Source organism: Diadema setosum, chromosome 19, assembly GCF_964275005.1.
Source record: "Diadema setosum chromosome 19, eeDiaSeto1, whole genome shotgun sequence".
Taxonomy (NCBI): Eukaryota; Metazoa; Echinodermata; class Echinoidea; order Diadematoida; family Diadematidae; genus Diadema; species Diadema setosum.
Genome location: NC_092703.1, coordinates 23,040,481 through 23,063,428, shown reverse-complemented (window position 1 = coordinate 23,063,428; position 22,948 = coordinate 23,040,481). Strand labels below are relative to the sequence as shown.

General features: G+C 38.8%; 1 protein-coding gene across 1 annotated transcript; it reads right to left on the bottom strand.

Moving 5' to 3' along the window:
• Positions 1–6,241: 6,241 nt before the first annotated feature.
• On the bottom strand, positions 6,242–21,600 carry LOC140242346 (uncharacterized). The gene is made up of 5 exons (XM_072322082.1): positions 21,530–21,600; positions 20,376–20,500; positions 16,652–16,726; positions 14,612–14,727; positions 6,242–11,966 (listed from the first exon to the last, which is right to left on the bottom strand). Exons 1-5 carry the CDS (start codon positions 21,552–21,554, stop codon positions 6,671–6,673), a joined length of 5,637 nt encoding a protein of 1,878 aa, XP_072178183.1. The 5' UTR covers positions 21,555–21,600; the 3' UTR covers positions 6,242–6,670.
• Positions 21,601–22,948: the final 1,348 nt, after the last annotated feature.

The following is a 22,948-nucleotide window of genomic DNA, read 5'->3' as shown; positions in this document are numbered from 1 at the left end:
TGTAGATTGTTTAACTACTGTATTCCCTCACTGAAAAGGATTTTGAAACACATGTATATCAAATATATATACAGTGTACATAAAAAAAAACATTGAGGAATTACCATAATCATGTTAGAGGGAACTGGTTAAAGATGCATGGTACCTCTTGTGGATTATACATGTACTTCTACTCCCGCGGGGAAAAAAGATTAGGATACAAAACATGTCACTTCCGTCTAGCGGTTTTACCATTGTCATTGATTGTATATTATTGTTGATCACTGGCATGTCTTAAATATGTCATTAAAAGTCATTGTCTAACGACATTTTCAGGTTGAAGAAAAAAATATCTGAGTTGTTTCGTCCTGTAACATGCTACCTGTTTGTTCGACATTGTGTGAAAGTGTAACTATTATGATCAGGTATCAAGTGCCTTGATTCATCTTTGTTATGGAAGCGTACTTTCGAGACAATGATTACCATATTTCAGCATTTCATCTATTTAAACTCATTATATGCAGCTCAGTCGCAAAAAGTTAAACATTTCTCTTTCTTTTTCTCTCTCTTACCTTAGAGAACATTACATCGTATCACATCTGTAACGTCGATAATTATGATAGTCATGGGCCTACAGAAATATCACGTGGCCATCTATCATTTTGCAATCAAAGGTCTGGCATAATAACCCGAGAAAGAATATGTCTCCATGGCCACTTACATTATGGATATAATCAGACAAAATAAAGGCATACCTGGTTTCCTGGTTGGAAATGAAGAATCATATACGCAAACCACATTACATAAATAGATATACACAGGACCAGGAAAATCTTCTGGCAACGACGAAATCTAGTTGTGCATCGTAGTCCCCCCCCCCCCCCCAACGTGTTCGTCAAAAAAGGTGTTCACCCGTCTATGAATATTGTAGTAGAACTAAATTTTGCAAAATAGAGATAATTGTTTAGCTGTATGCATATGTGTACGTACATGTATATTGTTTGTTTATTGTTCTTATTATCTTCTGTGATACTGTTGTAACGTGATACATTATGCACTGTACTCTGTTCTATAGCGCCACGAGTATTCTTTTTAGGTAGAATGAGCGCTTTATAAGAGACTCTCTATTGTTATGATTATTGTTTTTGTTATTATTCTTATTACTATTATAATGAAGCAGAAACATGAATGTGTAGGAGTTTACTTTATACGCGTTTATAACGTGGTCCCATCGTCCAGTGAAGTGTGGATGTCAAACGACGAGAAGCGTCGATATAAACATAATGAAACAGGAAAACGTTCAACCTTGTTTCAATGTGTAGCAGTTTAATTGGGCCTACTATGTATTCTCGTGTCACCGTCGTCCAATGAAAACGTGTGGATACCAAACGACGAAAAATGTCAGTAGAGGCCAACAGGATTTTTAGTGTATCGAGGTCTCGCGACATGATCTACATTAGATGGAAATGTATTGACAAATCAATAGAGATATCACAAACAGGCACACAATACATATTGCTTGAAAGGTTGACATTTTCTGAGTTTCATGAGAGGCGCAGGTATAAAATTTTATAGGCCTTTCTGACAGTCACCTTGAATGAATGTTTTAGATAATGAGATGTCTGTTATTTTGCTGATGTGTAATTCACTAATATACCGTATCCCTATTTAGGGCTCACATCGCATAATAACTATACAATGTAGGACCTATTATCTATATTGGCCTGTAATTGCGTCATCTTGTGGTTTATGTATGTACTGTACTCCTACTATACACCGACACTCCATCAGCGTGTAGAAATTCAATTGAAGATGAAGTATGCATTTTTGCATACACCTGCAGTGTATGAGGGATCAAAATAGGTCTTTTTGAGGTGTACTGCATTTCTGCCTCTTGATAGACCGAAGTGCAGAAATTTTGTTTGAGATTGGAATGTATATGGAATGTGGATACTTATATTGCAAAGAGGTACAATTAATGTAGGCCTACTTACAACGATCATTTCAAGAAGGGCTGCTTTGGCAGAATGCGTTTGAATATCCACTTCTGGTATATCGTAATTGCATCATTGCAATGTAATAGGTCTACAATAATCATTAATGTAGGTCTACACACTTACACAGCATATCATTATCTTAAATAATTACATTGTAAATTTGTTTTTGTGAGTGACAAAATGAACATAACTTATTATAATATACAATGTTGATTTTACGTGCAATTTGATGCTGGTTAGCTTTTTCGAGTGTTGTCCGTGCTGCTGACCGAATGTATGAATGCGTAATGTATTACGATAGTGTACGCACGTGTCAAACGGTTACAGCTCGTTATTCCGAAGGTTCGTTATTCCGAAGGTTCTTTATTCCGAAGGTTCGTTAATCCAAAGATTCGTTATTCCGAAGGTTCGTTAATCCGAAAATGTAATAAGGTTTGTTATTCCGAAGGTTCATTAATCCGAAATTGAAATAAGGTTGTTATTCCGAAGGTTCGTTAATCCGAAAATGACACAAAGCTCGTTATTCCGAAGGTCCGTTACGGACCCTATTTCATTTCGGATCAACGAACCTTCGGAACAACGAACCCTATTTCATTTTCGGATTAACGGACCTTCGGAATTACGAACCCTATTTCATTTTTGGATAAACGCGCCTTCGGAATAGCAAACCCCATTTCATTTTCGGATTAACGGACCTTCGGAATAACGAACCTTCGGAATAACGCCACAAATGTTCGGATTCACGAACCCTTTTTCATTTTCGGATTAACGAACCTCTAGGTATACTATAGGGAATTTGTGTGTTTGGGAATAACGAACCTTCGGAATAACGGACAGCACCCTTTACATGTAGGCACTACACTGTACTTCTCAACAATAAATTGTTCATGTCAATTGTACTGTAAACATGGAGGGTACAGACAAACCTGTCTATAGCGGCCACACAAGAGATGAAAAGGTGAGCATTACAGACAGGTGGCCGCTACTGACAGGGTTGTTGACATGGCTTTTTTTGTAGGGAATTCTTTTAGTGGCCGTAAACAACAGGTGGCCCATTGTAAGTACACTTTTTTCGTTACACCTTATCTCAATTTACACCAAGATTCCTAGTGTAGCCGTCAGCAAATTTAGTGATGAGCAAACAAGTATGCCATACTGTACATGTACAATGGAAAGCCGATAATTATTATTATAATGAAAGAGATCTAAACAAAATACCTCATACAGTATAAACAGTGCATTTTTTCAAGTTTTAATTTTCTCTTCTCGTTTTCAACATATACATGTATTGCTTTATAAACTCTTTCAACACATAATTTACAAAACTGCAAACACCTAGTACATGCACGGGTACATGTATGTAGAAAACACATTTCCCACACATACAGTATATCTTTATCATTTATCTCATACACGTAACCGTCACTTAAACGCATAACACATTATAAAGCTTTGATCAGCTGCAATCATATACAGTAAGTGAAATTTATCAGTACAAAACATGTACAGCTGTACATGTAATTGCAGTTGATAGGATAATGTACAATACGTGTACTTGCACATGTTTCAGGTGTTTAAAACAAGGAAAATAATTTCAAGTCAACCTGACCTCGGATTTTTTTTTTTCTCCAAATTTTTACTTTTAAAATACTGTACTTCAGTTTTGGTATGTGCTATAAATCATTGGTAGGGTTGTGACATGAAATCAACTCACCCAATCCAACTACACTTGTATACGTAACTGGATAATGATTAAACCCTAACTGTAATGGGCTTGGGACAACAGACAAGAAGGAACTGACATACATTGTACCCCCATATCCATTCAGAAATACACACGAGTGGATTTTATCTTTTGGTGGTTCTTTTGTTGTTAAATTTACCAACAGTAATAAATGCAGAGGAGACAATTACTTGTACTTGCTTCTCAAAAAACAAACAAAAAAACAAAAAACAAAACAAAACAAGTGCCTTTATTTCTGGTGTATTTGTTCTGTTTTGTTTATTTGCTTTTTTTTCGCTATACTAAACACACACAGATACACGATGTTGTACAACACCATATCTGGTACTGTAAGCAACACATCCCGCTGCAAAGGACCTCTTTATAGATGTCTCTGCTGTTTTGTGATCACTATTGTACAGCCTGCGATGTCCCTCATACAAACCAAACGTGGACACAGCCCGCGATAGTGGGATGAACACTTCAAAATGACAACATACAAGCACAGGGTCTGCAAACATAATAAACATAGCATGTGGCATAGCAACAGCTGATACAGTACAATGTACATGCATCACTAAATATGCCATTGCATAGCCAAAAAAGGTCCAGTCAAATGGACTAGAGCAGACAGGCATGATTCAAACTTAGCTGCTTAATCTAAAAAATACTGTGATAAGTATAAACGTAGACAATGGTTGTTTCAGCATCAATTCTTATATAACTAACACCAGCCAATTTAGTGCACTGTATCCTTTCCATAATATGGTTAACATAGTGTATGAGCTCATGTGTACGCTGAATGAGTTATCAGTGCAGCAGTTTACACAAATGCAATAGCAACAAAGGCTCTCTTCTATTTCTTGTCTTTCCTCCTTGATTTTCCCCGCCATTTATTTACACAACTTATTAGCTAAACCACTTGGCACATGGCACTCTAAAAAACAAACAAAAAAAAAACTATGGTGTTTGTGATTTAAAATGACCGTACTTAAATCTACCTGTATTTGACAAATTCATTCAAAGGACTGCTCACACCAGAACTGCACTGTAAAGAGTCAGAACACCGGTGTGTGATACAGGCGACTCCAATTATAGCAAAGTCCAGCAGTTTTCTTTCGTTACATCAAAATTTTGTTAGCTGAACAATTAAGTATAGGGAGGTTGTACGTGTATACAGCGTATAGCCAATAATTTTGGGACCCATGTTTTTACTTTGTTGTAAAGAGAGATCGTCTTAAGCGTGTACCACAGTATGTTATAACGGGAGTGCACTACATGTATATCTTACACTTGGGTATTCAACAGGGGCATCACCAGCATGATCTAGGCCACATCAAATAGCACATGTCATAATTGAATGCTGCGACGTATGGCAGTGAATGTATACAAATTAATCACTCTCATACTACATGTATTTGACAACTTCACTTTCAACTATGTGTCCATACCACACACTTTAACATTATTCAAACACCTGCTTAACATATATCACACATACTTTGATTCCAGATCATTAATTTAAAAAAGGGCAAGACATTGCAGCACTTATTTCTAGACAGTACCCAAGTAAATGTAGTCTGCAGCAAGAACTGTTAGACTACATGTATTTATCCGTGCAAAGATAAGCGGTATTTATGTCATTGCACTGTGTGTATACATTCTTACAGTCACGCAGGTCACAGCCTTATACGATAGACCGAAGGTCGACCAAAAGTCCGACAGACCGATGTGAAACTGTATAGTTTAAATCAAATCACTTAAAAAAAGAAAAGAAATATATGTATGTATAGTACATGTACTGCACCAATATGAGTGTGTGTGGGTTTCAGTGAAAAAGCGTATGTGCGTGCGTATATGCGCATGTATTTATGCGGATTTGTGAGCTTGAAGGTAAACTACATTAGATTCTTTGATGACATTTTTGAGTGTGTTTCATGTAGAGGAGGGTGCATACGTTGGTTGTGAGTGTTTATGCTATTATGGAATTCAATAAAGTCTTCGGGCTGTCGGACCTTCAGTCACACGGGATTCCCCCAAGTGACATGCCATCACTGACTTCTCTGCATTCCAAAAAGAACATTTCTTTTGAATAGTGAATGTGAATGATTGGATGCTCAAAGGCTCAGCTGAAGGCTTTCACATTTTGAAAGATGTGAAATAAAAAAAAAATGAAAATAAAACAAAAACAAAATAATAATCAAAGGAACGGTATAGTATTGGCTGGGATGAGGATTCAGCTTTTAAGTTTTTGCGAGATACATGTACTGTACATGTATTTAGAAACCATCTTTTTAGGTCCCATCTTCTATTACTCAGTAGTATCACTTTGTTTGGGATTTTGCAGCTATTTCAAATCCAATATTATTCAAATAAACTTTGAAATCCTTTTAGAATTATAAGCTCTTGCATATTTCATACGAGGCATCTCATTTTCTCATTAGAAAAAAAAAAAAGAAAAAAGAAAAAAAAGAAGGAACCTGAAGCCCCATCTCAACCAAAACTATACCATCCCTTTAAAGGAAAGTATCATGCAAGTATGCAAAAAACAACAGTGGTAAGGACACTTTATTGGAGGAGGTGAGAACATATATGAGGTCTTAATGAAGAAAGTGTGTACAGGCAACTCCCATTATAATGAAGTCCTCTGAACTGCCAGTTTTTTCTTTCTTACCAAAATATACCTGAATCTCATTATATTCGAACAATAAAGTATATAAAGATAACCGCAGCCAATAATTTAACGGTCTGAATTTTTACTTCATTGTAATGACAGTTTCGTTATAACTGTGTTTGCTATAATGGGAGAATACTGAAGTACACAAAGCACTGTGATTGAAAAAAAGAGGCCAGTCATTAATATTTCATCTCCATTTTTGAAACGATGAATAAATTATAATTCCTGGCAAAATTCACTCTCTGTATGAAAAGTTTGGCACACAGGACTGACATGACAGACAACGACCAGAAATTAGGACTTTCTTCCTTCAGTTACCCTCCTTGATTTCCGGTAAGACTCATGCCTCCTCTCCTTCTCCTCCAGCCTTGCAGTGATCTTGCGATGTTCGTCTCTCTGCTTCCCTTCATTCCTCCTCTTCACCTCCTGCTGCCTTCTGAAATTATCTCGCCGCCTGTCTTCCCGCTTCTCCTCTTCCATCTTCCTCCTATCTAGCCTCCTACGCTCCTCTTCACTCACTTGCTGCCTCCTCCCTGGTCTCCTTGTCTCTTTGTCCTTTTGAATCATCTCTCGTTTCATTTCAATTTGCCGAAGTTCCATCTCCAGAAGTCTTTTCTTTCTCTCTAGTATCCTCTCATCATCAGCTTTCGAGTTTTCCTTCCTGCTGTAGACGGGGTCCCTGGTAATCTCGCTCCTCTTCCGCTTCTTTCCGTGTCTGTTTCTGTCAGCGCCGTGTAACCTGTGCATACCTCTCTCTGACTTGTGTTTATCTTCCGCACAATGCGGTCTTTCTGCCCTTCTGGCATCAGAGCTTCCTTGTTTTGAATTCCTCACCCGTCCCAATTTATGGCGCAAGTCATCTACAGCCATAATCTGAGCTTCTGGTCTGTCTTCATGAGAGCTGTCATCACTGATGATTTCTCCTTCTGATATCTCCCCTTCTGACAGACAACTTCTCTTGTCGGTGTCGTCCATGGCATCCCTTGTAGAAATGCTGGCTTCACCTCCATTCACAGGACTTGCTTCTTTACCTCTACTTTCAGCGCTAACTTCCGCTCTAACGCCGTCTTTCTCGGGTAAAGTGTCACCTTCGCTATCTCTATTGCTGGGATGTTCTCCAGCATTCACACCAGAGCCACAATCTGCAGACTGCTTTTCATCTTTGTCTGCATAGCTTCCTTCTCCATTTTCACAACCGGCAGCATCATCGAAACCACCCTGATCGACCTCGGCACTCTCGTGTACATCCCCTTCTTCATCAGAAGTCATGACCTGGTGATCAGAATGGGCTTCCTCTTCATATATGTCTTCTTCAAAGTCCAGCTCTGATTCAGAGGTATCTGTACAACTGCCAGTGAGATAATTCTCTCTGCTGTGGATGGGGTTTGCTTTACTTCTGCCTGATTCACTTCTTTCTTCCTCATCTTGTGCATTTTCTACATCTAGCTGAATACATGACCCACTCAACATTCCTGTGTCGACAATTTCCTCTGTCAGACTCTGATCACCTTCAACAGCGGCACATTCCTTTCCTAGGACAGAATCTCTTTCCTGTACGCTTGATGTGTCTGACATTACTACACTTTTGATACCACCGTCATCAACACTGCATTCCACTACATGGTCTGGTTTGTCTTCTTCCTGTAAGGTACTTTCTTCATCTGCTGTAACGTCTGTGAGTTCTCTTTCTTCTGAACTGGAAGATTCAGTCTGCCTGAAAAATTTATTCTTGTAGTCTGCTGTGGCTCTCTCAGCAACTAATACAGGATTCAAATGGTCATGTTTGATAGCTCCTGGTACACATTGATGGCCTTTCACTGCACTCTCATTTTCTATTTCAGAATTCTCTATTTGGACAATCACATCTTCATCACGATTAACAACATGCTCCCGTTGGCTCTGTTCTACCACATGACTTTCACCAGGCTTTAAAATTTCTGATTCCAGTGAGCTATGCTGCCCACAATCATCTGTTGCTCCTGAAATCATGGTTTGTCTACACACTGATGGAATACAGATATCTGTGCCAATGGAGTCATCGAGTCTAGTCACAAAAATTTCTTTCGGCTGTTCCTGAGAGTCTAATTGAGTAGAGGAGTCATAGATGTCTGGGTTGGTCCAGTGTAGGGTGGACGTCTGACAGGAAATGACACTGAGATCACTTGCCTCATGCTGCTTCACAATAATCTCCTCATCAGCCCCGTCCACATCTGGTTCTTCCATCATCTGCCGACTGTCTGTGTGCGAGAAATCATAATCTCCAGCTATGACTGACATCATGTCATCAGTATCTGGCATACCTTTCTGACTATCACTCTTGCAGTCCAAGGCCGTCTTGTGATCCTTCCTCAAAGAGGTCAGCTCAACACAGTCCTGGTTGTCCAATGCTGGTTGTCCAATGCAGAGTACACTCACAGAATTTCCATCCATAAGGGTAAGATCTGCAGGAGTATCAAAGGAAACAGCTGCCACCAGACAAGATATATCCCTTCCACGTAGCCCGCTGCAGTCCTGAACTGTGCCTACCTCCTCCACCGTGGCATCCTCTGGTATTTCCATTGCACTGTGGATCTCATTAATGGGACACTCACTGTTCTCCCCTTTGACTGTGCCTGCAGAAGTTAGGGTGTTCTCACTGCAGTCGACCGATTCTACAGTACATACACTTGTATCAGTGACCGTGGAGTCAGAGTCAATGCGAAGATCTTCATAAAGAATGCCTCTGACCATGCTGGTTTCTGCTCCTGTATTAACATTGGAAAGCTTGCTCTCCTGGTTGATATTAGGTCTTTGACTATTTGACCCTTCATCTCTATTTTTGTCACCTTCTATGCCATGTGCATCATCTGCTTCTTTCACTTCCTTGTCTACGAGGGGATTGTCACCTTCCACTCCTTCAGGATGTGTCTCACTACTTTCACATGTCACTGCATCATGTGGCATCATGTCTGCATCTTCAGTGTTCTCTGACTGAAAACTGCCCTGCCTAGATGACCCACCTTCGTTTTCTTTTGTTGCAATATTGCAATTCTTATCTATCTCATCAATGTTTGACTGGATTCTTTGACTTGTTTTCTTCTGAGAATCAAGTTTAGCAGTGGAGTGCTTCTCCATTGTCATACCAGTTAGGTGTTTTTGATCAATGCACTTTGCAACTGAGGAATGGTCAAAGCTCACTGCGACAGGTGCACTGGCTTCCTTTTCATCTTTACTCCTGTTACTTGTGCCCTCTAACTTGAGAGAGTTTCGCTGCTTGGGTTCCCTAGGGTGCTTCTCTAGTGTTATGCTAATTTGGGGTTTCTGATCATTGCACTTTGCACTTGAGGAATGGTCAAAGTTCACTGCATCAGGAGCACTGGCTTTCTTTAGAGTTTTTCTTCTGTTCTTTGTGTCCTCTAACTTGAGAGAATTTTGCCTCTTGGGTTCCCTTGGGTGCTCTGATTGTCCATGGTCCTTGCCCTGGTATACTTCATCTTCCCCACTACTGATAATTTCTCCCTCGGACAATTCATTCTCTTCCTTCTCAGAGTGGGATCCCCTAGCACATTCAATGGACGTGTTGAGTGATGGTGCAAAAAGAGGTGATTCAGACTGGACTTGCAGCGTTGACAGAGCTGAGATGTCACTAAGAGTTGAATCAATTGACTCACTCACACTGTTCTGTAAGACAGTCACTTTACTCGATGTGCACTCAATGGTCGACTTGGTCCCACAAGCTAGAACTGTGTGACCTTCTTCATAAGTAAATAGCTCATCACTAACACTAACTCGATTATCTTGCTCTCCACTGGGTTCTTCACAAACTACAAAATCATCCCCAATACTTTCCTTATGTTTTTTAAGCCGGCTCTTGTCACTGTGATCAGATGATGATTCCACTCGTTTCCTCTTCCACCTGTCACCTGACTTCTCTTTGGCTTTACTTTGATCAACACGCCTTCCCTCAGGAAGAGAACTTTCTGAAGATTTCTGACCTGCCTCTCCCTCTTCACTCATTTCATGACCAGCCCCATATTCCTTGATGGCTCTTTCCTTGTGCTCACTTGCTGATGAAGACCTATGGCATCTGCGCAGGGTAGCTCTGGCCTTGGTGATAGCCTCTTTGGCAATGCTAGATAATCTCTCTCTTGAGAATTCTCGTTTTCTCTCACTGATTCTTTGACTGGTATTCCGAGACTTTCCAGTTTTCTTAGGTTTACTTTCCCGCGGGACTGATCCACCTTCATCTCTGTCCCTCACAGGGGTACTTGATCTTCTTTTTTCTCTACTTCTCTTATCATCTTTTTCATGCTGCGGCATTTTGGATGAGCTGCTAGAAGGTTTGTTTCTGCTTGCCTTGGTTTCATTACCTTTATGTGCTGGCAAACCACTCCTACATGACTTACTCTTGCTCTCATCATAGAGTTGTCTATGCCCTCTACCTTCAGCTCTTCTACTGACTGTCTCTTCTCTGCCTCTGGGCCTTCTGGTTGACAGAAGAGCTGATGAACTTTCTCTGTGGCTATCACTTGATGATTGTTCCCTTGAATTTTGCCTTGCAGGGGACCCATCTCTTAATTTAGTATGGGTTTTCCTTCCCGGTGACCTGCTTCCAGATTTCCTATCCCCTAAACCACTCCTAGAAGAACGGTGACAAGATCGCGGTGAATTGTTGGGTGACAGATGTCTAGATGGGTCTTCTGGTGACACAGTTCTGGATTTTTTTAAGCGGTCACCTGATGATCTCTCCTTGGATTTCCTTGTGGGTAATGGCTCTCTTTCTTTACTCTGAGACTTCCTTCCTGGTGACTTGCTATGAGATTTCCTGTCTGGAGAACTTCTCGAGGACTTGTAACGACAATGTGAAGGTTTGTCTTGTGGCAAATGCTTTGAAACATTTTCTGGTGATTCATTTCTAAGAAATGGTTCCCTTGGGTGAATGTTCTGTGATTTCTCTTCAAACTTACTCTTGGTTGACCTGTGCTCTAACTGATCTTGTCTACTTGGAAAGTCTTTCTTTTTATCAAGTTTATGTCTTAAATCATTAGATTGTGAAACATTTTTCAATTCTTCTGGAGCTGAATTGTCATTGAGCGTTTGGCTCTCAACACCTGCTTCCACAATTGAATCGCTCTTTTTCACGGACATACCTTCAGCCTGACAAACATCTGTCTTCATACTCTTTTCTCCTGTAGGTTGCTTCTCACTGCCCACATCTCTGACACAAGTGTCAACTTGCTTTGCTATTCCTTTACTGACTTCCACGCCAATCCTGACCGGAGTAATGTTGCTTGAATCACCAGGAGAGATCGACTCATTCTGCCTTATGGATCTGTTCCCCTTCGAGCGTTGCCTCTTGACAAAAAGAGTTTCTGCACTGGACCTTGGTAAACTGGCGTTTCTCCTGTTTCTGCTCTCATCAACGGCTACAGTGCTCTCCTCCCTTGCTCTTAACTTCTCCTGGCCAATGCCATCCTCGTGTGGTGAGGTATGGGGAAAGCCATTTTGACGTTGCAGTTGTTGTCCTGACCCTCTCTTGTACCTTGGTAATCTCCTACCCCTGGGCCTTCTTGTTGGTTCATCTAAATCAGTTTTTCCTCCAGGAGTTTGTCTGTAATACAGCGAGATAAGCAGTAGGAAAACACAGTGATTACACAATACCTGGACACGCAATTACTTCTTCATTAACTCATACAAGTGATTCTAATTATGCCAGTACCAATATCAAGTAAAGATGTAATCTCATTGATAAGCTCTTCACTATCATATTGATAATAAACACAACTATCACTTTTATCAGAAAACTGCATAACCCCTCCTCATCCCTACCCAGAGAAAACAAGAAATATGACTAATGGTGACTACACTGAACTAACTCTGGCCCATAGCGTGCCCTGAGAGACTAATTTTAATAGTAAATGACCTGTGGAAACAAGTACTGTACTCTATACATGTATTCATTCCCGATAATAATCTGACTGTTACCATGGAAACAAATTGTTCAACATCCAAGAAATGAGCTTTGAACAACAACCCCTCAAACTAAAATTTAGGCCACATTTCATTTGAAAATCTCTTACACTGGAAAGGGTTTTTTTTTTTCTTCTTCTTCTTCTTCCAGGAGACACAGCACTTCTCCCATGCTTTTACAAATGTGTAACATTCATGGTAGAGCAATTTCTGCCAATATCAAAAATGTGACTTGTCCAACAATACTCAAGACTATGAATAACTCTCAATTTCAATTGAATTTTTCACTATAAACAGCAAATAGGACTGTTGTGCACAGCCGGCTGGGGTCCCACACTTCTCATGCAACCACCATATCCGTCATAGGAACATGGCTTATCATTTACATTAATTTTTGAGGAAGGATATTGATCTTGATTACTGACTTATGATGATTAACCCTCAACTGCACAATGAAACAAATCTAAAACAGCACCATCATTACTGGACTTACAGTGTATACTGCAGAATTTATGACAAGAAAATGACACGTTAGCTATTAAAATTGAGAGCTGGGGGCATAGTGACCACTTGCATACGCTTGTACATTCCATCACACTGGCAAAAATATCTGCCGTGTACACTAGACAGCTTGTTTGAATGGGGAACTATGGTCCCCTTGGGGGCCCCAACAGCCCAAATTAAGGAATATTCAAAAACATTTTTCTCTAGAATCAGAAGTGTAGAGCTATAATACAAGTGTGTTTTTGTTTTGTTTTATTCTGTTTTGTTGTTTTTTTTTTCAAGCTACATTCAAACAAGTTGAAATCCTATCCTCCTAGGAATGCTACCCGTCAAGTTTGGTGAAAATCCATTATGTTGTTTTCAAGATGAAGATAAAAATGTAGAATTTAGGCCTGCATTTGGATCCCCCCTCTCTCTTCCCCCGGCTTAAGGGGGGGGGGGGGGGGGGAGGGGCACCCCTGATTCCGCCATGAACAAACTAGAAACAACAGTCATCAACGTACTTTCTAGACGTCTGGTTCCAGAGAAGAAGATTTTTTACAGATTAGGGGGCCCCCAGGTGGGCATGGTGCCCAGTTGAATGGATTGAGATCCTATTCCAAGACAGATCTATGCTACATGTACCTGCCAAGTTTGGTGAAAATTCATTATGTGGTTTTCAAGAAAAGGATGAAAGTGTACAATATAGGCCCCCATTTGGACCCCTCTAACCCCCCTCCCCAGGATGCCGGTAGCATCCCTTATTCTGCCATGAACAAACTTAAAACTACAGTCATCAATGTACTAAGTCATGGTATTAACTTAGCTCTATCACTTCTGGGTCTAGAGAAGAAGAGTTTTTTTTTTTTTTTTAAAGATTCCTTAATTCTTTTCTCTCTTTTATTCATTTATTATTATTATTATTATTTTTTATTATCATTATTATTATTATTATTATTATTATTTTTTTTTTTTTTTTTTTTGGGGGGGGCCCCAATTTGGACCGCTCTAACCCCCCTCCCCAGGATGCCGGTAGCATCCCTTATTCTGCCATGAACAAACTTGAAACTACAGTCATCAATGTACTACGTCATGGTATTAACTTAGCTCTATCACTTCTGGGTCTAGAGAAGAAGAGGGTTTTTCTTTTTTTTTTAAAAAGATTCCTTAATTCTTTTCTCTCATTTATTTATTCATTTCTTTTTTTTTTTTTTTTGGGGGGGGGGGGTCCTGCCTCCCCCCCCCCCCCCCCCCCCCCCCCCCCCATGAGGCATGGTGCCCATTTGAACGTATTGAGATCTTATTCCCCTATGGCTAGGCACTACCTGCCAAGTTTGGTGAAAATTGGTCATGGGGTTATCAAGAAGAAGAAAATGTAAAAAAAAAAAACAAACAAAACAAAACAAAACAACACACAATGCACAATGAACGCCAGATGAAGAGTGATCGCAATAGCTCAGGTGAGCTATTACAAAATTTACCAAAAAGGTGTTTCCTGATACATATTCTGCTCTTAAATTCCTAAACACCCTCCCCTTGTACTGCTTACTTTGGCAAAAGCATGTATCTTGAGACATCCCTTTCTGTCCAGTTATCAAGCACTCTACCCATGTATCAATCAATTTACAAAAGGGAGCTTTTACAGATACACTCCTTTACATAAAGCCAGTAACTGATATCTCAGCCATTGCAACAGAAACAAAAAAAAACAAACAAACAAACAAACAAACAAAAAAAAAAAAACCCTCATGACACAGTAGTGATTGTGAGTGCCTTTAGAAAACATGACTTGATATTACTCACAGTTCTCTTAGTTCTTTCAGTTCTCTCTCCTTTCGCTGAAGCTCTACTTTTGCAGTTTTCATCAGCACAGAGATGTTGTTTCTGAGAATCTGATTTTCTTTGGTCAGGGTCTCATTCTGAAATGAATTTCCACAAAAAAGAGGAGATTGGGAAAATTTTCAACTGACACATGCATGTAGAGTAAGACTGACCCATCTTCTCCTACTCAGATACATGTATCACACCTTTAAATGCTTAAAGGGACATTCCAGACAATTTTCACAATTTCACATTATTTAGTACATAAAAAACAGTTCCATGTATAAATTTGTGGAACTTATTATGGTCCTTCAGCAAAGAATCCAAACCCTGAAAAATCTTAAATTACACTGAACAATGTTGATGACATGGGAGCCTCACATATTTCAGAAATTTAACAGTGTAATTCCATTACAACACAGATTGCTAACAGGGAGGTGAGAGGAAATCCTCTCACCTCCCTGTTGCTAACAAGTTCACCTACTGATGTAGAATCTTCTACTACTACATATGTATGCAGACCTTCCTTTGTTCTTCCTTGAGCCCAAACTCATTTAAATTCCTATGGTGAGGCAGCCATGTCATCATCCTTGTTCATTGCAATTTTTCATAAATTTTGAAAACATTATTATTCCTCATCCCAATCACTATAAATTCTAAAACTCTGTACTCAGTAACTAATTTAGAGTTGAAAATGTAGAAGTATGAAAATCATCTGGAGCTATCCTTTAAAGATAATAAAAAGTTTTGGTACCTCAAAAGTTTCCCTGAATTTCCTTGTCTTAGTTTGTGTTTCAGGTTAAAGTACGTTGTCTGTGAGACTTACTCGCCCCAAAGTGCTCTGTCTTAGCAATCATGCAATAATGGTTTCATACCAGAGCCGCCGCCGTACGGCGGCGAGGTAGTATTGTACGAAACCACTGACTGCGACCAGCAGCGTGCAGCCCCATACGCATAGCGTAATGGGGCTTCGCATTGTAGCATTCAGGATCATGACAGATTTAGTATTGCGGGTAAATGTCAACTTAAAATCCACAAATTTCTTCAATTTGAAGACTTACCAATTAAGTTGAAGTATTGAAAACAGGCTTTGGATAACGTTTGATTTTGCCAATAGTCCCTTTTCTGTTCGAATTGATGACTGAATGTGACTCGGTCGAAAGGACCTTGTATTGGGAGAGCTACATACACTGAATACTACGGCCAGCGCGTGCGCACACAAACATCTTATCCGTTCATGGATTTGAAATTTGTGCGCATGTGATGTGTTCGCATGCACTGGCTGTAGTATTCAGTGTATGTAGCTCTCCCAAGGTCCTCTTGACCGAGTCACATTCAGTCATCAATTCGAACAGAAAGGGACTATTGACAGAACCACACGTTGCCCGAAGCCTGTTTTCAATACTTCAACTTAACTGGTAAGTCTTCAAATTGAAGAAATTTATGGATTTTAAGTTGACATTTACCCACGATACTAAATTTGTCATGATCCTGAATGCTACAATGCAAAGCCCCATTACGCTATGCGTATGGGGCTGCTGGTCGCTATGCGTATGGGGCTGCTGTCGCAGTTAATTGCATGATTTCTAAGACATGAGAGCACTTTGGGGCGAGTAAGTCTCACAGTGTTAGTTATATGACAGGTACTTTAACCTGAAACACAAACTAAGACAAGGAAATTCAGGGAAACTTTTGAGGTACCAAAACTTTTTATTATCTTTAATGCAAGGCTGCACACTAGCACAGGCCCAACAGTCCCTGACCAGTAAAAATCACTGTTGGACCAATAACTTTTTCAGGAATTAACCAGTAAAAGAAAAAAAAAAATGGAAAATTGGGTAATTATTGGTCCTACAGACAGGTCAGGCCAGTAGAGAAAACTGGTTAGTGTGCAGCCCTGCATAATGCTAATGATTATATTCTTTTTATAGTCATAACTGTATGTGTTAATACTACACCACTTCTCAGCAATATTTGAAGCTAAAATTGAGGCTAGACACTTTATGAAGTCAAGGAACTTACCAACTTGCTCAATTTGTCAACTTCAGCCAGTGCCTGCTCCAATTGAGTCTTGAAAGACAATTTTTCTTCTTCCAACTATAAGATGAGCAGATGAAAAGAAAATGAACATAGAAAATAAGCAAAAACATGTGATAGTGAAAAAGCTGCATACAAGAGCTTGAAATGTAACATCACTGGTTGCACACGTGGTTCTTCCCATTACTTGCAGTTTTGGAACTGGCATTTGTCCTGAATTCATAAAGACTATGTGAACAAGGCAATGTTTGTTCTGCTGCTGAAGATGAAATGTCACAAACACTGAGCAACAAATTGAATTTACAATAACATATTGACATCAAAACTGCGTTCAGCATGACACAGCACTATAGATAGTCACTTGTAATTGAGCAAGTGACATTAAAATCTTGACTCTCAGTTTTGGTGTTCAAAGGGGGTAATATGATTTTCAAAGCTGACATACCGGTAATCTATGAATGCACTGTAGTACAAAGCTTTGCAAACAAATAAATGTGACTGCCCAGCTCAAAAGCCATAAAAAGTAGGCCAAAATAATTTTTCTAGTTTTATACATAGTTTAAAAGAGTGAGCTCGAAGTTTTAAATTGATATACAACAAGCTGAAATTGACCCATCCTAACATATTATAAAGTGAATGAAAGAGGAATGGTAGGAGGTGCCATTTCATAGAAAAGGAAGAAAAGAGAATTTTAATAAAGATTAGGGTCACTCAGGTAAGCTATGCAAAATCTTAGCTGTCACTGAAAAGATGTTCTATTTCCAAGTGAAAGCAGCACCTACCAAAAAAAAAAAAAAAAAAATAAATAAATGGGCAATTCCACGTTACTCACGTTACACTTTTTAGGCGTCTCTGCATATTGTAATTGTCATATTTTTTTATACTGGAAGGTTTGACATACTCTCTGTTGTACAATAGATGCACAAGTCCTTAGTCTACCATGCAATATTAATAGAATTTTACTAACCACATCCATACCGGAAATAAAGACAAAATACTTTCGTTACTCACGTTACATTTTTTGGGACGACATAAAAAGCCAACATGCCTTTATTCAAAAAGTGTCCTCATACTGGGCAGTATTTCAAACAACTGTTGTATGATTTATATAACTCATGTTGGGGTACTCAAATATAGGGGGTCAAAATTTTGAGAGCATTGGAAATATTTGACAGCGATAGCAAAATTGTCGTTACTCACGTTACACGTTACTCACGTTACATATTAGCTCATAATCACTACCACATAACTGACCACGAGAATTAGCTGGAAACTAAATGCTTTTGATGTATCTAACCTCTACAGATATTTTATCCCTAAAATAAAGCAATATTGGCACTCTTTCATACTTTTCCCACTATCATACGGTCCTATATTCCACATACTTTACTTTTCAGAATCCGAGTAACCACTATAAACCGAATGCAAGAAAATATAAAGTAGTAGATACTAGTTTATCCAGTGAATTAAAATAGTATCCTTCTATTCCCTTTCACAGGAACTTAAATGTAAGTCGTTTTAATCCTGAGTGAAACATTTGATTTCATAAATTGTAAACTACTTTAGAAATGTGTACAGTACATATGTCTACAAATTACATCCAACTACTGTTCCAAGTGTGGACTTTCCACTCTATGTCAGGGCTGCCAACTCTTGCGCAATTAGCATTAAACTCATGCAATTCATCAACTACATGTATCAACTATCTCTGATAAAAGAATTCTCACACTTAACCCCCAAAACAGCATGTAAAAAGAAAAAAAAAGTGATGTCCCTAAAATCCCTGATTATCTGAACATGCAATTATGCCCAAGCCCAAACTTTTTAGATTTTCCCACAGGCAAATTTTCTCTATGGCATGTGTTGAAATCTTTACTAGAGTATGCACCAAATCCACCAGTTAAAATGCAAAATTGATGAAGTTCACTCCAGTGAAAAGGGGGAGGGGAGACAACCCCCTTCCACACCATCCCCAACCCCCTCCCCACCACTGTCACTTCGATTAGTCGCTTGCTTACACTTCACCCCAAATTTTCACTCTAGTTTGGCAGCCCTGCTATGTACAGTCTTAACTGATCTACCTCTTAACCCAAAAATATTCTTGTATCTTCTGGTAGTGGTGAATTCTAACTTTGAGTAAGTTATTGTAGTTAAGCAATTGTCATTATTTGGGGTTGATAATCCCAGAGAATAATGTATAAAAAGCTGTAACATCGAATATTCTTGTAAATGTCTTAAACACACATGTATGTGTATTTACCAGCTGCCAGAAAATGATTGTTAACCCCCCCCCCCCAAAAAAAAAAAAAATAAATAAAAATGGCATTGTAAAAAGAGACAATGCCAACTCTTGCTCAAAGTTACATCAGATATATACAGATTTTTGTTAATCTATTATGCTTACAATTCATTTGTAAATTGCATCGAGATGCAACATTAATTCCCATTTGTCTTATGACTGCTCCACTAAACAATTCCCAAAATTGTACAAATTACAACCTTAAGCATTAAAAAAAGATCAAGCTGGCTCTAAAAGGGATTTAAAGTTATCCATAGCTGATATCTGAAAAGATATAATGTAAGGCTTAGAACTTAACCAAAAAAATACAATTTCCACGATTATTAGCCACATCTGGTTTGTCTAGTTTGCCAATCAAGATTTTCTTTGAATAGCAATTGTTTAGCCTATTAGATAACAACCAATTCAAGCAAGGTCATGTAAGGTTATTCACAAGACCATACTCTCTTTATGCTCCCTCAGCTTACTCAATTCACACAAAAATTTTTTGCTGTCATTGGTGTAGAAATATATTTGTATTTCGTGATTTTTTGGTCGTTACTCACGTTACAACCTTGTTACTCACGTTACATTGTTACTCACGTTACAATTTTTGAACCTCTCTCATTATAATACAACTGCATGGACACAACTCTTTCACCATTTTTCATATTAGGTAAAGGCAGTATGAAGAGAATTTCCATTGGCACTTTTTAAATCCAAGGGAATATTAAGATATGAAACTATTTGAGTATTTTCGTTACTCACGTTACATTAGTTTTAGCAGTTTGGCAGTATGCATTCTACCAATTCATGGGAATAGGGATCATTTTTTCCTCACTGACAACTAGTAACTGATACCCAATACATCATAAAAATCAACAAATCAATTACATACCATTCTTTTATATTCTATAGATTCAACTCAAACATTCAAGTACATTTTCAATGTAATTCTCAATGAAAATGTAATTTGACTTTAAAGTGTAATATCTGCCATTCTGGAGGTATATTAGTGTAAGAAATGGCTGTTCCACATGCCCAGACGTATACTGAACAAAATAAAATAGGTGGCAAGTTTCAACGAAACAATTTATTTTTTCACCCATGACACCAATCTCATGGAATTACCCAAATGAAAAAATAGTCCAGAAAACCACTACTATCTCAATTACAATGTACCATTTTGTTCAAAAATGCCAAATTTTGACAGTATGTAGAGAAATGATGACTCTCCTAGGTAAGACTATAAAGTAACTTAAATTTGAGATGGTCAACCCAGGTGACTATTTTGGTCCATTACACAGAATCCTAAACTGTGACTTTTTATGGGTTTGAGCTGGGCGGTCACAAACAATTATCAATACTACTTAAGCTGCAAGCAAGCAAATCATTAAGTTGCATTTTCTTACAGACACCAGTCATACACACCTTTGCCATGGACAGGGCAGCTTCCTCGCTGTCCCTAATGACCATGTCGGTGTAGAGGTCCAGACCTGACATGTTGGACTGATCATCAGTTGTGTCCAAAGGGGCAGCCCTGTGCTCAATATCATCTTGTGTGCACGACAGACAGACAGACAGACAGACAGACAAGAAATGCAAGAAAAGGTAAAACCAAGTTAGGCTTAGATCATGAGGAATTTCTTAACCCTTCTTGCTTGTGGCAGTGTGCTGAGCACACACACACCCACACAACAAACAAACAAACATGCAAACAAACAAGACAAACAGTTGTCATGGTACTGTAGTTGGATAATCAAATGCTCCTTGCTCCAACAATGTGACAATCAACCATACACTTTGCAACATTAGTCCAGTGTTTTTTTTTTGTTGTTGTTTTTTTGTTTTTTTTATCAATGTTATCATTATCAGTAACAACACTACTGCCAAAATTATTCTCATTACATTATAATCATGACACAATTCTTTCCAGACCTGATTATGCATAATGCAGTTTTAAGATTTATGGGAAATCTCTCTTGAGGGGAAAAAAAAATCCACAATATGATTCACCACCTGCTAGTCACAGCACAGGTTGAAACTCTTAGATATTAATAACACATCTTAACACCATTTTTTCATTTAATAAAGGAGACAAAACCATAATAAAGACTTGAACAGCCATGGCAACCCCAAGAATATTTGCATGAAGTCATACACCACTGTACTCTTGCCAGTCAATAAAATACTGAGCACAGTGCAATGTAACTATACACAGCCCAGTCGCTGTACATGGTACGTCGCGACGTACCATGTACAGCGACTGGGCTGTGTTCAAGTGTATAGTTAGGCCTGGCGTGAAAGATTGTGTACCGTGTGGACATGCTGGATATGATGATCAATTTCGGTAAGTTTCATTGCGTACATTTGAATACTGACAGCATCAGATGTAGAGTAAATATTGAAGAGTATACTCGATGAGTTTGAGGTGACAAAAATGATGTTAAGTATCAAAATTCAAAGCTATCGTGATACGATTACGTCGCTCTCCTAGTGGTTGGTGGTCGTGCGCGTACAGCCCTGTCGCGACGTACCATGTACAGCGACTGGGCTGTGTATAGTTAAGTGCAATGTTATCTTACCATATGAGAAGTCTTCTGTGTCCATTGCTGCTTGCTGGATGCTATCTCCATATTCATCATTGCCTGCATCCATGACTTTGAAAGCTGTGAAGATAAAAGTACAGTGCACTCCCATGAAACGAACATATACAAAATTTTGTTATAACATAGTACAAATTCAGGTCAAAATACTGCTATCTGCATGCTGCATGCATCTTTACAATATGCTTAATTAGGGTACTTTTATTTGTTCAGCTTTGGTTCTGCGTTTCTTTACATGTGATGAAGTTCGTGAGCCAGCAGAGCCATGAGGATGACCATAATGATAATGTCTAATTTTGAAGACTGTATTGCTGCAGAGAGCTGTCGTCATTTTCTGACATAATTTCAGAAAAGTCACTCAGTTCACTGGCATACACACAGAAGGATGATGAAATGCCATTTTGGATGTCGTTGATGAATAGTGGAACTAGAAATGTCGCTATGGCGACTGATGCCTCCGCCATAATGCATGATTCTCCCAATAGGCGTATAGTACAATGTCTTCACAATGTGTAATCCATGACAGTTTCACATAACTGGCAAAATATTGAAATGACAGGTCTGTCAGAAATGTCTTGATCTGGGTTTGCTATAATTTTTTTAAGAGTGCAGGTACACATATTTGGGGAATTGAGAATTTTTACTGGAATTCTGATGGACCTTCTTATTAGTTTATGCATTGAGTAATTTCCAAGGTATGAAGAAAGAGTGTAATGATGGTACATATATATATATATATATACTGTATATATATATATATATATATATATTTTTTTTTTTTTTTTTTTTTTTTTTGGGGGGGGGGGGATTGAAACCTGGCCTTTGACCCTAAACCTCTGACCTTCTGGCTGGAAATTTCCCGGAGAATCTCCATTAGGTAATGCATGTATTAAGTTTTGAAACTACATGTAATAATGCAAGCATTGCATATACTAGTAAATGAGGGACATAATAAAATTTTGAGGAGTTGACCTTGACCTTTGACCCCTGACTATTGACCCATGACCCCTAAATTCCCTAGATAATCCCTGCCAGTCAGTACATGCATATTTACCAAGTTCCACAAAGATACATTGAACCATTTGCGAGAAAAGTGATATTGCAACATTTTCACCTCACCTTTGACCTTTTGACCTTTGACCTCATGACATGAAACTCTCTCTGGAGAATCTTTACGCAGTAGTACATGTCCACAGCAAGTTTCAAGAAAATACCTTTGGGGCATTGCATAGATATGGGGGAAATTGCAACATTTGTAGCATTTGACCTTGACCTTTTGACCTTTGATCTCTTGCCAATGTCACTAAAATCTACTCAACTAATTGTCCCATCATACGTCATCCTTGGACCAAGTTTGGTGAAAGCTGCTTCATCCAGTTTTGAGTTATCACGTAAACA

Coding starts and splice junctions, on each gene's coding strand:
- LOC140242346 (XM_072322082.1), bottom strand. CDS start 21,554: ATGGACACAGAAGACTTCTCATATG. Junction 16,727..20,375: donor CTGCCCTGTCCATGGCAAAG/GTGTGTATGACT, acceptor CTCATCTTATAG/TTGGAAGAAGAAAAATTGTC. Junction 11,967..14,611: donor CTGAAAGAACTAAGAGAACT/GTGAGTAATATC, acceptor GCTGTATTACAG/ACAAACTCCTGGAGGAAAAA.